General features: G+C 37.6%; 1 protein-coding gene across 4 annotated transcripts in view; it reads right to left on the reverse strand.

Annotated features, from left to right (window-relative positions):
- Nucleotides 1-1011: 1011 nt before the first annotated feature.
- Ppp4r3b (protein phosphatase 4 regulatory subunit 3B) overlaps nucleotides 1012-14081 on the reverse strand; it is a 59583-nt gene continuing 46513 nt past the window's right edge. For all 4 annotated transcript variants that reach the window (XM_041669252.1, XM_041669250.1, XM_041669249.1 and 1 more), the window contains 4 exons: nucleotides 13616-13755; nucleotides 12870-13054; nucleotides 10732-10934; nucleotides 1012-2556 (listed from right to left, as the gene is read on the reverse strand). In XM_041669252.1, coding sequence (XP_041525186.1) covers nucleotides 2461-2556; nucleotides 10732-10934; nucleotides 12870-13054; nucleotides 13616-13755 — 624 coding nt within the window. In that variant the 3' untranslated portion in view covers nucleotides 1012-2460. The remainder of the gene's footprint in view (nucleotides 2557-10731; nucleotides 10935-12869; nucleotides 13055-13615; nucleotides 13756-14081) is intronic.

Genomic DNA, 14081 nt, shown 5'->3' on the forward strand with positions numbered 1-14081 from the left:
TAAAAAAAACATTTTGTGTGTCTATGGCATGTCTATGCCACTATGCCTGTTGGTCAGGGGCCGGTTTGTACTGTTGAGTTCCGGGGATCAGACAGACTTGGCAGCAGTTGACCTCAACTAAAATTTCACCAAACCTACTTGAATCTAAAATTGTTATTTAGGCTCCAACCTTCAGAAAAACCAGTGATAAAAACACATTAATCTGTTTCACGTAACTTTTTATTAAAAATAGCTTTTTATTAGGTACATGTTTACAGATATTTTTAGGACCTAAGGCATACAGATGTGTGCACTGACTTGAACTGATGGAGATAACGCTATAAGCACCCCAGCCTGCATCAGGGTCCTCACAACAACAGTTAATGTGGAATTTTCCTAGTTGTGCCTTCCAAGGATCCATTCATCTTGTGAGCATATGCATTACACAACCGTTGCCCTTATGTTTTAAGAAGACATTCATTTCTGCTGTAAGAAACACTTTCCCATACTAGTGACTTAAAAGTTTGAAGTTCCTCAGAAAGGAAAATCAAAGGAGTCTTTATGAGGTTCATAGACAATACTTTGCACTTAAGTTATAAAAGAGTAAGAACAGAACAGTTACATACATCAGAGCTGCTTAGATTCTAAGCAGTCTAAGTGCTAAGATGGAAGAGGCTTGACAACACTGCTTGGAAGAATGCCCACTCATTCAGTAGCTCAGTGATGCTAGGTGAAGGGACTGCAGCTCGACTGTGACATGAGTGGAGGTTAGCTGTATGTGCACCTCGGTGTAGAGGTGAGAATGGCTTCACACTGTGGTACTCTGACACTTAGGATTGACCAAGGTTTATCTCCTGTAAGCTGTATTGATTGCTGACTCTTGCTTGCAATTGCACTTAAGACTTTCTGATCTAATGGTTTATAACAAGTCTTTATGGATTTTATAAGCTCTTAAAAGAAAACGGAAATTGGACATATCTCAAAAATAGTTTACTTATATTTACAACAAAACAAACACAAGCCTCAATCATGGAATTACAGGGTCACGTTTTAATTCCAGAATTTTACATTATATCACCACATGTATACAAATGGTGTAAAACAAGTACAGTGGTATTTTTAATACAAAATAAACATCTGTTTTATGGAAAAAACTATACTTTATATCTACACAGACAGCCCATCTTTTCCAAACAATAGCCAAAATTAAAATTAACTCTAAAATCTCCACCACAGGAAGCTGCTTTTAAGCTATTCCAGGAGAATGGACCCACAACACACTACAGAGATGTTCCAAAGACTGCAGCTGGAATTACTATGTTTTAGAATTGTTTTTCCCAATGCATTAAATTGTAGTTTGGGGTCATTTTTTTATCTCAGCAATGATCTCAGATCATAGATGAGCAAACTAACATTAAAATATTTACAATTAACTCGCTGTTCTAAAAATAAAAGCTCTTAATAGTTTGCCTCAGTTATTTTAAATTCATTTACGTACATGGAATGTGCTTTTTATTCTCTTAAAAATGCAATTTTCATGTGACACCCTCGTCTGGAAGTTTCCCATGCTATGCTGTGTGACTCTGACACTTCTATAACCTCTAGAGAAAATGGCTTCTAGATAGTAAATGCCACTTAGTTCAGCACCATTCTTTATTGGTCTCTATAAATTTGTCAGTAGCCGCAAGGAGACCTAGACCTAGCTGTACTGAGGAAGCAGAGTGACTGTCTTGGGGAGTACTGGGAACACCCTCTCCCAGCCACTCCTGAGTTTTGAGGAGGACCATTTCAGAATACTGCTGTTGTGATTTTTGGCTGCTGTTACCCCTAAAAGTGCTGACTTTAAAAGTTCTACTAAGAAAACTATCCGTTTGGAACCCAGCTTGTTTTTTTATGTATTAATCTCTGGTGTAGAAAAACTGGTATGTGCTGTTACCTAGGGTATGTATATATGTCCTGTCAAACACCAAAGGCTGTTTCACTTCTGTGAAATATTTAAAGAAATGGTCCCAACAATGTAACTTCATATCTAATGACAGTTCAATTTGTTTTACATAAAAATTTCTTTTAAAAAGAGGCAACTGATTAAAACAACAACATGGCCAGCACCATTATACAAGCAATGTTATTGGGTACTGAAGTCTCACAATGTTCTCTAGATTGGACCCCCTGAAGCAACCCTGCATTAATAACCCTTCTTCTCCCAAACCTGAGACTTTCCTCGCTGGGAAGCTTTCACCCAGGCTCCAACAATCACTTCTTATTTTGGACAGCTCAAAAGGCAAACCCTTTAATCACTGGGAAACAATGAAGTTCTCGGGGAGCCTGGTTTCTTACACTAGACTTTCCTACCTGATAACTGAGTCTCTGCTACTCCGTGTGTGTTAAGTTCCATGAGAAAGCTTTCCCATTCACACTTGAGCTCAGTGAGCAGCTACAGCGTTTTTAAGACCATGTGTTGGGAGTCCCCCACCAAGTATTCTATGAGCCAAGGCGAGGCCTTTTCCTGGGGGATGATTCTTCTTCCTCATCTTCCTCTTCATCATCTGGATAGTCCACTAAGCCAACCAAACTCCCCTATAGAAGAATGAAGAACATGCTTTAACTTATTTAACCTTAAAAAAAAACAACCCAAATTAGCATGAAAAACCAGCATGGTACCAATATAGTCCATAAGATATTAGAAGTCATTTTCTAAATAGAATATGTGATGTTAAGAGATTTGAATGGAAGAGGGGAATTACTTAAATTACAACAGTTTACTGTGTACTAACTGCGGGCAGTCCCACCCTCAGCTTTTCTGCTGTTTCTTGATTTTTTTTCCATGAAACTTAAGAATTCACTTTAACAAAGTATCACAAAGAAAATGACACCCACCCTCAAATAACACCTGGAAAAGATAAAAAGCATGTTAGATATAAAGTCTCTAGTTTTTACATAAATTTAATTTCATTATACATTTTTTTTTCATTTTATTTTTAAGGAATAATCCACCCCACCCCAGATAGGGTTTCTCTGTGTAACAGCTCTGACTGTCCTGCAATTCACTCTCTAGATCATGCTGGCCTCGAACTCAGATATCCGCCTGTCTCTGCTTCCCGAATGTTGGGATTAAAGATGTGTGCCACAACTGACTCTTTTTTTTTTTTAAAGATTTTATTTATTATGTATACAACACAGTGTTCTGCCTCCATGCATGACTGCAGGCCAGAAGAGGGCACCAGATCTCATTGTACATGGTTGTGAGCCACCATGTGGTTGCTGGGAATTGAACTCAGGACCTCTGGAAGAACAGTCAGAGTTCTTAACCTCTGAGCCATCTCTCCAGTCCCCACCACTGACTTTAAAGAATAATTTAAATGGCTGAAGATAGATAACAAAAACAAACAAAATAAAGGTTCCGAAAAACTAATGGTTAAAAATAAGAATGAGGTACATTTCAGGGTTTGGGCTTTTATAAGTAACAGACTCCCCTCAGAAATCTTTTTTTTTTTTAATTTATTTATTTATTAAAGATTTCTGTCTCTTCCCCGCCACCGCCTCCCATTCCCCCCCCCCCCCTCAGCCCGAAAAGCAATCAGGGTTCCCTGTCCTGTGGGAAGTCCAAGGTCCAAATCAGGAGCAGAAGGAGAGAGAGCACGAACAAGGAACTCAGGACCGCGAGGGGTGCACCCACACACTGAGACAATGGGGATGTTCTATCGGGAACTCACCAAGGACAGCTGGCCTGGGTCTGGAAAAGCCTGGGATAAAACCGGACTCTCTGAACATAGCGGACAATGAGGACTACTGAGAACTCAAGAACAATGGCAATGTGTTTCTGATCCCCTCAGAAATCTTATGAAAGGTTTAGGCCCTCAGCAGAAAATGGCAGGTGTTTGCAGGCTTGCATTAATTTTGAACCAATTCTATGAAACTGCATGCTCTACGGTAAAGGGGTTCCTAACATTGTTTAGTTTAAAACCTTCTGTACCTCTCGAAGCTAAACAAATCAAAGTAACTTGTCCTTCATAAGTGGCTCCAAATGTAAACACAGATACCTGAAAGCACCAATGAAGGATTAAGTGAAACACTAATATTAGTCAGAAGAGGATTGAGCATCTAGAAGCAGTTATCAGTTTATGAACTAAAGAAGGAATTATTTAGAAAATTCCTGCTTAGCTAAATTGTACATCTGAAGTTTGAATTAGAAAGAGGCATAGGGCTTAAGTATTAGGACATAATGATTTCAGGTTTCAATGCTACTCTATTTGTGGAGGACAGCTCACAGTGACTAAAGCTCCTGGAAGTCTTCTATCTCCTTAAATCATCTAAAATGAAAGTAAATGTAAAACATGCAGATCTACAAAGAAGACAAGAAGAAAAACAGAAGATGAAAGTTGTCAAGGATCTTTTTTGGAAAAGAGAAATCAGAGGCAAGGTAACTTGCATGACTGGAAGAAAGAAAGAACTGAATATGTGCAAGTGGATAAAGAAATGCAAATAAAACTCATTTATCCTAAAATCTGGAACAGAGCAGGCACCAAGGAGAGAAGCTGTCAAGACAGACTCGGTCTCTTGAAAGCCAGGAAATCCTCTTTCCTGTTGTCATGAAATTGTAAGAAATATGAATTCCCAAAAGACTGGTACTTATGGTCAAGAGTAAGAGTTGAGACTGAAAACTGGAAAAGTTTAACTCTGCATACCAGATACCCCTATAACCCTAAGCCTTCTCTCAGAACACAGAATCTACACTTCCCAGATGTTAACATATGAATTGTGCTGTAAAAATGAACACCACGGTGAGGCCAACCTAGGGTGGCGGTGGGAGTAGGTGGGGCCCGGCACTGAGTGGGAAGAAACTAAGCTAAGCCATCTCCTCCAACTAAAGCAAATCACTGCTTTAAAACCACACAGAAGGAGTCACCTCTCTGCAGTATACAATTCAGTGTCCTTAGTGTCACGAAGCTACACAACTATCCTAATTCTTAACATTTTTGACTTTCTTCCCCAGCAATGACTCTAACCCATTAACTGTCATTCTACCTCCAACCCCTGACAGATTTATTCTCAGCAATACACTGTGTGAACCACTAATCTATGTCAGCACTGTTCTGTTTCCTTTTCTGGCTAATAGCATTGTTGGCTCAACTCATGAACTGGCAGACATTTGTGTTGTTTCACTTTTTTGACAGTATAAATAATGCTATGAACAATCAATCACCACTAATTTTAGAGTCAACACATATTCAATGTTACTCTGAGAAAAGATTGCTATGTATTCTATGATGGTCTTGAACCTACAATTTTCCTACCTCAGGCTTCAGAATGCTCGTTACAAACAACTTGTTTCAATTTTCCTGTAGGAATGGAACTGCTTGCTGGGTCATATAGTTAATGAGTTTAGCTTTGGGAGGAAGCAGGAATTGGGCCTACTAGGCTGTGTCCCAAAGCTGCTACTTCATGTTACCTCCCCTTCATCAATGAATATGGATTGCAATTTTTCTGTATCCTAGTCAACATTTGTCCATTAAAGAAAATTATACACATTCTAGTGGGTATGAACTGCTCTTAATGTGTTACTTAAAAAACCTTTTGTGTATGTGTGTGAGTCTAAGCCTTTCTGTCTGTGCAGTGTGGAGGAGCAGGAGCAGAGGACAACCTTGGGTGTTCATCTTCACACATTACCTTGTTTAAGTCAGAGACTATGGCCTGCTGTTGCATATGCCATGCTAGCTGACCTGCAAGCTTCTTGGGGATCTCATGGCTCCTCCCCCTGCAGTGGGGATGCTGGGATAACACAGGCACCTTCTGTGGGTTCCTGGGATTCTGAACCGGCATGCTTTCACAGCAAGTGCTTTACTCATGAGCCGTCTCTTCAGCTCTTTGCCGTGCTTTTGTTTTTATTTGTCTGAGTAATTATGCCAAACTTTCTCTCATGTGCTTATTTAGGTTAACTGTGTATTTATTTTCTTTGGAGAAGTGTCTGTGTATGTCATTTGGGGCTTGATATTACTGGTAAGAGTCTGTGATATATATGCTCTGGACCCAACTTCTTACAGGGTTTGAATTCATGTGGTGGCCTATCTTTTTTAACTCAGTACCAGTGTCATTTCTGATCTACACCATCTTTTATTCTTTTGTCATTCATGCTCTGGGTGCTATATATAACAACCTAATTTAAGGTCATGGATATTTATTCCTGTTTTCTGAGAGCTTTGTATTTATGTTTAGGTCATTAAGTTTTTTTTTTTTTTAAGATTTATTTACTAAATATGTACAGTGTTCTGCTAGAATGTATCCCTGCAGGCCAGAAGAGAGCACCAGATCTCCTTATAGATGGTTGTGAGCCACCCTGTGGGTGCTGGGAATTGAACTCAGGACCTCTGGAAGAACAGTCAGTGCTCTTAACTGCTGAGCCATCTCTCCAGCCCTCATTTAAGTTTTATATTAAGTGAGTTAGGAGTCCAACATCTCTTGCATGAGGTTATTCAATATGTAATATTTGTGGAAAAGAATTTTTTTCCTAAAAAAAAATTAATTTGGTTTTGGTATTTTGAGATAGAGTTTCTCTGTGTAACAGTCAGCCCTAGCTGTCCTGGAACTTGCTTTGTAAACTAGCTTGGCCTCAAACTCAGAGATCCGCCTGCCTTTGCTTCTCGAGTGCTGGGATTAAAGGCATAAGCCACCACGTCTAGTGATGTTTTCATTTTGCTTTACCTGCATGCCTATCTGTGTGAGGTTATTGGGTGCCCTGGAATTGGCATTACAGTCAGTTGTGAGTTGCCATACGGGTGCTAGGAATTGACTCTGAGCTGTCTCTCCAGTCCTGAAAACAGTTTTTCTTATTGAATTATCTCACATCTTTTTTGAAACCTTCTTCCCCCTTTGTAGTAGCCCCCATCCTACCCTACTTCTGCCCAATACCTGAGAACTTCAGGACTCATGATACTTCTGCCTGGCAATCCCCTAAACAGCTTGGACTGCAGAAACAGAGACTCCTAGTCTCTATGGTTTGTTTTCTTGTTTTGAGACAAGAGCTTGTCGTGTAGATGGGAACTCATTATATAGCACAAACTGGCCTCAATGCTAGAACCCTGTTGCCAGACTCCCAACTGCTGGGATTACAGGCATTTGTGACCATGCCTAATTAATTTTTTTATAAGAAAGAAAATCTAATAATCACCAAGTACACAAGGAGTAAAAGATCAAAATAAAATACTAACAGTAGAAGAGATGATCTTTTTTTTCTTTGCAACAGTCTAACTTATAATCAAGTATAGTTTGAAGCTTGCAAGGACGTTTTATCATATATCAGGAAATTATACAGTGGTAGTTGTAGTTGTTTCACTAAATACTCTAATATCTGACAATCATGGCTAAGTAATAGCAATGACGGCAACGACCTGTCTTGTTCCTGATTAAGTGGGAATATTCCTAATATTTCCTAAGTACAAAACTAACTGGTGTTAGCATGTTAAGAAATTATCATTTGTTTCTATTTTTATTCAATATTTGTATTTTAAGATAAGGTAATAAATGCAAATTTTATACAGACATATGCATAGATAGGAAATGATGTATGTCAAGTTCACATTGCTGTGGCAATTCTCAGCAACAGGGTTAGTTATTCATCTTTTTAAATTCTACCTGCAGTCTTTAATTCAAACACTCGAACTTGGAAAGCTTACTAACGTAATATGCAGGGTTTCCTTTCTTATTCTGTAACAGTCACTAATAGTTTCTCTACCAGGTTTTGCTATGTTGAGACAGGATTTTGCAATGGTATTCCTGGCTAGACTCCCACTGAAATCTTAAGAGTGCACCTAAGAGAATCATCTGATACTGTAAACATTCTTTCCCATATAAATTGGGTGTTTTATACTACACAGTGAAAATATTTTGTATCTTTACAGCATTTATATTCTATCTTTTAATTTTACTAGTAGCTGGTGTTTTTGCAGTCTTCAACTGTAGCAGTTTACACTGAAGCTGAAAGTAAAGACCATTAGTGAAAAAAAATCAACTACTATTTAGAAATATGGCCATAATTTGTTAGAAGTTTGAGAACAAATTAAATTTACTTCTGTCTATACATCAGTTTTTTGATGTGAAACTCTATACTGATAAGAGTTTTTGCTTTCTAAGAATATCACTATTTTTATTGCTCCAGAAGATATAGAACAAATATATTTTGGGATATAATAGCATCAATGAGGTGAAAAATACATTTGTACTGGCCAATTATTAGCTCTGTTAATCAACTAGAAAGTGCTATCCAATAAAACAAAAGGAACAGAAAATGTTCTAAAACTCAAGAACAAATATTTAATTTCAGAATATAACAATAAAACCCACAATGTTTCTAGAAAAAAGATTAAAATCACATGAAAGAGCGGAGGAATAAGAAATGTCTTTGAACTTCTTCACAGTAGTAAGCTTCGGCTTTGAGAGGCTGTCAATCTGCTTCTCCACTGTAGTCTACTGCAATCAAGAAGGCTAGAATAACATTTTCATTCCTGCATGGTCTCAAGTTTTATCTCTCATGATATTCTTTGCTGAGGAAACCAACAGATACACTTCATAAAGTGTATTAAGTCTAGAGAGAGTACAGATACCTGGGTTCTAAAAAAGACACAGTCTAAGACAGAAGATCCAGAGGTTTGGGGTAATGGTTGAAGAAGCCTCAAGAAATATCTGCAGAGAAACCAATTTAGGTGAGAACACCAAGGTTTCAATAGAGGTATTCCAAGGAGGATATATGTAGACCTGAGAAGTCTTCAAAGAACTAGCAACAGGCACATAACCTACTGTAACAAATGGACAGACAAGGGCAGCATTTACTCTAGAAAGCTACAGAGAATAAGAGCAAAGGAAAAGCTGGGCAACAGTGGAGCATGTCTTTATTCCTAGTAGTCGGGAAGGGAGGGCAGGAAGATTTTTGTGAATTTGAAGCCAGCCTGGTCTACAGAGCCAAGGGCCAGGACAACCAGGGCTACCCAGATAAACCCTGTTTTGAAAAACGAAAAAGGAAGAAAAGAAAACGCTTGGATCTTACCAAAGACATTACTATAAAGTATGAGAGCTTTAGCCAAAAGCTTACCTCACAACAGTGCTGAAGATCTAACACTGAGAAGAGTTTACATGTTTGTTAAATACAAACTCAGACTTAAAAGAAAAAAAAAAGATGCATCCTCTTTAGTTCAGTCTTCTTTGTGATATTTATTTTTAGATGGTCTCCCTACATATCTCTACCTGGCTTGGAACTCACTAAGTAGACCAGGCTGGCCTCAAAACCTCAGAATGTACTATGTGCTTCTGCCCTTCTCTAGAGTGCTGGGATTAAGGGAGTTTGCTACCATGCTGGCCATTTTTATTTTTTATTTATTATTTTTTGGAGACAGGGTTTCTTTGTGTATCCCTGGCTATCCTGGAACTCGCTCTGTAGACCAGGTTGGCCTCGAAATCAAAAATTCACCTGCCTTCTGAGTTCTCATTTTTAATTTTAAATGTCTGTGGTCATTTGAATGTAACTGGACCCCATAATCTCAAAGGGAGTTGCTCTATTTGGAGGTGTGGCTTTGTTGGAGGAAGTGTGACACTGTGGGAGCAGGCTTTGAGGTTTCCTATGCGGAGGATACCACCCAGTGTCTCAGATGACTTCCTGTTGCCTGCAAGATGTAGGTAGATATCTCAGCTAACTACTTCAGAATCACATCTGCTTGTATGCCACCATGCTCCCCGTCATAATGATCTCAATCTCTGAAGCTGTAAGCAAGCCACCTCAATTAAATGTCTTCCTTTAGAAGAGTTATCGTGGTCATGGTGTCTAAGAGAGTGTTAGTACTCAAATTGACTCTTGTTTATTTTTTTTACTGTTAGCATATACTGTTAACGTACTTGTTTTCATCTACCCCTAGATCAGCAGCTGTCTTGCATTTATACTTCTTAAAGCTAACCACGCCTTTTCTGGGGGAAAAGGATGGTTCCATTTAATGAAAACTGTAAAAGTTAAAAAGAAGGTATACAAAGAAGTTCCAAATATCAACTGTTTATAATATTAAACCAATGAGAAATATATATTTGTTACAAAAATTATAGAAAGGCTAATACTCTTAACTGAAAAAAAGCCATTCAAATTAAGAAAATATGAACCAATTTTAAAAGGCACTATGAACAGACAAAACACAGAAGATCAAATTCAACCTTACTACTGTTAGTAGAGACATACCAGGGGAAAGAGATATTTTAGACACACCCATATCCAACTGGTGAAGATTCAAAATTTTAACCATGCTGTTAATGTTGCACTGCACCAGGTATACTTACACACTGCTCATAGGAACAAAACGGATATAGACCTTTGAAGAGGAACTTAACAATGTGTATAGACATTCTGTTAATAATTTATCCAACAAAATATTTTAAAGTGTAACACTAATAGACCAGTGAGGTAATGAAACCAACTTAAACGCCACAATATAGGATTAGTGCCTAGGGAGGGACTGGGACTATGCTCACATCTATTATGACTTTTAGCTAAATAAAATGACCGAAAAGGTACTGACAACAGAAGGAAAAAAAATATTCACCCTAAGATTTCTGTGATATGCAAGGTGAACCTCAAGAATTTGCAAATAATGTTGGAAGTCAGGTTCTGAGGTCAATATAACTTTTTCATTCTTTGAAACTTCTATCTAAATCATCTTCAGGAAACAGAGTAGTTTACAGATGGAAAAGGCAAAGTTTGTGTGTAGTCTTTCTCTCACATACCTTAGTGGCTGTCACCGATGCAGCCAAGTTTGCAGTTTTGGAAGAGGACCCATTAGAACTTGCTGGTGCTGTCTGAGCCACCACAGACTTACTGTTTGTACTGTTTGTTCCATTAGCAGTACTGGGGGGATGGGAGAAAGTAAATTTGAAGCCACCAGAAGATGTCCTTTTGGGAAGGTTTTCCTTGTCTTCACTTTCTTTTGCTAAAGCAAAAATAAAATTGAGCCTTTTTAAATACTGCTAAATCACAGAACTTGTCAAAGTGGCAATACACAAATTTGCCTCTGCTTTCTAAAAGTAAAGGTATGTCCATATTCTTGTTGGTCAAGATCTTAGGAACCTCAAAGAACAGAACCAACTTTCTTACAGCAGAAGGTACACGGCTTTATCTCAGTGTTTACTTGGAACGCTATTTGCAGTCGGCTGTTACTGTCCTCCATGCACTGACTTTGCAGTTCCTGACCCCTCACAAGTCACCTGTTCAAATGCCTCAAGACAACTTTTAAGTATCCTAGTCTCTTACTCTTTAAAAACTACAAGTTCCTTTACTTATTTTTTCTATAGCATAAGTGTCCACTTATTTCTTTTATAGTCAAAGTGTTCAAACCCCTTTCAAGTCTTTAATATTCTGTTAACACATTTCCTAACAGCATGCACCCAACAATGGATGCAATACTTAAGCATGGCTTTTCTGCTTCTCTTGATATTACTGAGGGCAGTATCTCAACTGAATGAAGGAAAAAGAATTTGCTAAAAACAAATAAAAATAAAAAGCATTCTAGGATGGGGATATATAGCTTAGTGGCAGAGCACTAGTCAAGCACATTCAAGGCCCTGGCTTCAAGTTCTAGCAATTACATTAAAAACAACAACAACAAGAAAAGAAACCAATGTTCTTTAGAACAGCAATAAGCTCTTTGTTCCCCTTGGGTACTAATGAATAGGAAATGAGTCAGACTGGAGAGAATAGCTGAAAGAAAATATACTAAGTAATACTAAGTAAACTGAGTAAGTTTTCTAAGAGGAAATGTCTGTAGAATAAGTTACATTAAAAATACGTCCAAGAGATAAATTTTGCCTTTCAACATTTAAATTTCTATTAAACATTCAAAGGGTATTTGCAAGTCAGTGATCTTTACGACATAAAATTAAAGTGATTATGTCTTTTGAAAGACACAAGTAATATCTCAGGTCTATATAAGTAGGAAAATTACTGCAACCCCTCCACACCCATATGAGGCAGTGTCTAATGTACCTTAGGCTGGTCTCAAACTTGCTTTGTAGCTGAGGATCACCTTCAACTTCTAATCCTCCTATGCTGGGGTTAGGAGAGGCTGCCACCATTATCTGGATTTATTTTGGTTTTTGTTTTTTTTGGAGACAGGGTCTTCCTATGCCTGGCTGAGTTCACAGTGCTTCTACAGCGTCAGTTCAAGAATGCTGGGATTAGGAGTGTGTGCCACCATGCCCAACTTCCCCTATTATATCTTTAAGCAACTTGAATAACAGTTGAACTTTAAAGAGCAAAGTTACCTCTTTGAGCTTACTTCACTCAGGCTGTAAATATCAGAGGTGAAGTCTCCTGTCATTGTCTCAGTTACTTAATAACAGAAGCACTCACACAATTTAATCATAATGAAAATTCTCAATGAAATTCATTTTTGTAAAGAAAGCCAAGACTGCTCCGCTCAGAGAAGTATGAGTAGACAACAAACAGATAACCAAGGACAGGTGTGGTGGCACGCACAATGATCACAGCATTTGAGAAGCTAAGACTCGACAACTCTGAGCTCTAGACCAGAACAAGGTTGCACAATGAGACCTTGGTTTAAATAATAGTATAAACTGAAAATATTTAAACCCAAAATGAATAGCATCAAAAACAATCTTTCAAGGAAAACATTTTAAATATGAACATCTAAAATAATTTGGAAAATGTGGATAACTTTAAAAGGGTATGATTCGGCATAAAATTCTTGTGTTTGTTTTACATACCGTGGCAAGATTTTCCCAATCAAGTAAATAAGTTATTTATTATTATTATGGTTGTGTGTGTGTGTGTGAGTGTGTGTGCAAGGTGCTGTCTGATTGTTTTACTAAGAGAAACAATTCTAAATGAAAATTCAGGATCTTAGTACCTTTTTTAGTCTCCATAAATTTTTCGTAACTATCTGGAAAATCATCTTCGGTCTTAGATTTTTCAATTGGTGTCACAACTGCCTTTCCTTCTTCATCATCATCTTCATTAAACCACATTTCTTCATCATCTTCCAAGGCTTTTGCATCTCTGCGAAATCGGTTGCTACGCAATATAGATGGTACACTGTAAGATATATATTACAGATATTGAGCAATGACTACAAGTTCATGGCCAGGTAAGTTTGGGAAGAATAAATAACCAAGATGAACTAATGTACTTTTAAGTTATGAATAGTACATCAAAATTATCTCAGTCATCATGTAAGATATAGCCAGAGAACTTTTCAATTGTTTTTGCATGTTGTAAACTAAATTAAGAATACCTCTTGCCTGGTGGTGGTAGGGCACGCCTTTAATCCCAGCACTTGGGAGGCAGAGGCAGGTGGATCTCTATGAGTTCAAGGCCAGCCTGGCCTACAAGAACTAGTTCCAGGACAGGCTTCAAATCCACAGAGAAACCCTGTCTGGAAAAAACAAAAACAAAACAAAACAAAACAAAAATCCATCTTGAGTTACTATATACAGTAGCAAGTTATCATATAATGGATGGGGCAGGAAGGACGGCTGACCTTCATATAAGAAGAGATTTTGCTAATATAAAAAATTTTACATGTTAAAATCTAAACTGTGGACAATTTCATACTTAATTTTGCTTTGTACAAATATTAATATACTTAAACAATACCTGTTCAGTTTCTGATTTTGTCTGTCTTTTTCTTGTTCATATTTTGTCTTCAATCCTTTGAATGTCTGAACATATTCAATAGACTCAAGTGCTTTATAAAAGTTTTCAACTATATGTGCAGTAAGAGACTTGATATCTTCCTGTATAGGTACAAAAATTTATATTTACAAAACAATATACTTGTTGAGAAAAAAATTAAAATAAAAAAGTTAATATGTCCAAAGTTGATCAGAAAAGGTTTTTCAAAATCACCTTCTAAAAATAAATGTCCTAGATTCCTTATACATGAGCCAGGACAGGACTCCACAGAAAACTTGGAACAAGGAGAGGCAATTCACTGGAGCCCTTTAGGGGGCTATAAGGAACATTTGAAAAGCAATGAATTTATGTCTTAGTGCTTTATACAGTACTTCAAAATTTAAAGAACACTTTTACAATTTCGTATGTAATTCTCACAACCTATGGA

The sequence above is a fragment of the Microtus oregoni genome, unplaced genomic scaffold (genome assembly GCF_018167655.1).
Source record: "Microtus oregoni isolate MIOR12 unplaced genomic scaffold, Mior012 000019F_ref0000042, whole genome shotgun sequence".
Taxonomy (NCBI): domain Eukaryota; kingdom Metazoa; phylum Chordata; class Mammalia; order Rodentia; family Cricetidae; genus Microtus; species Microtus oregoni.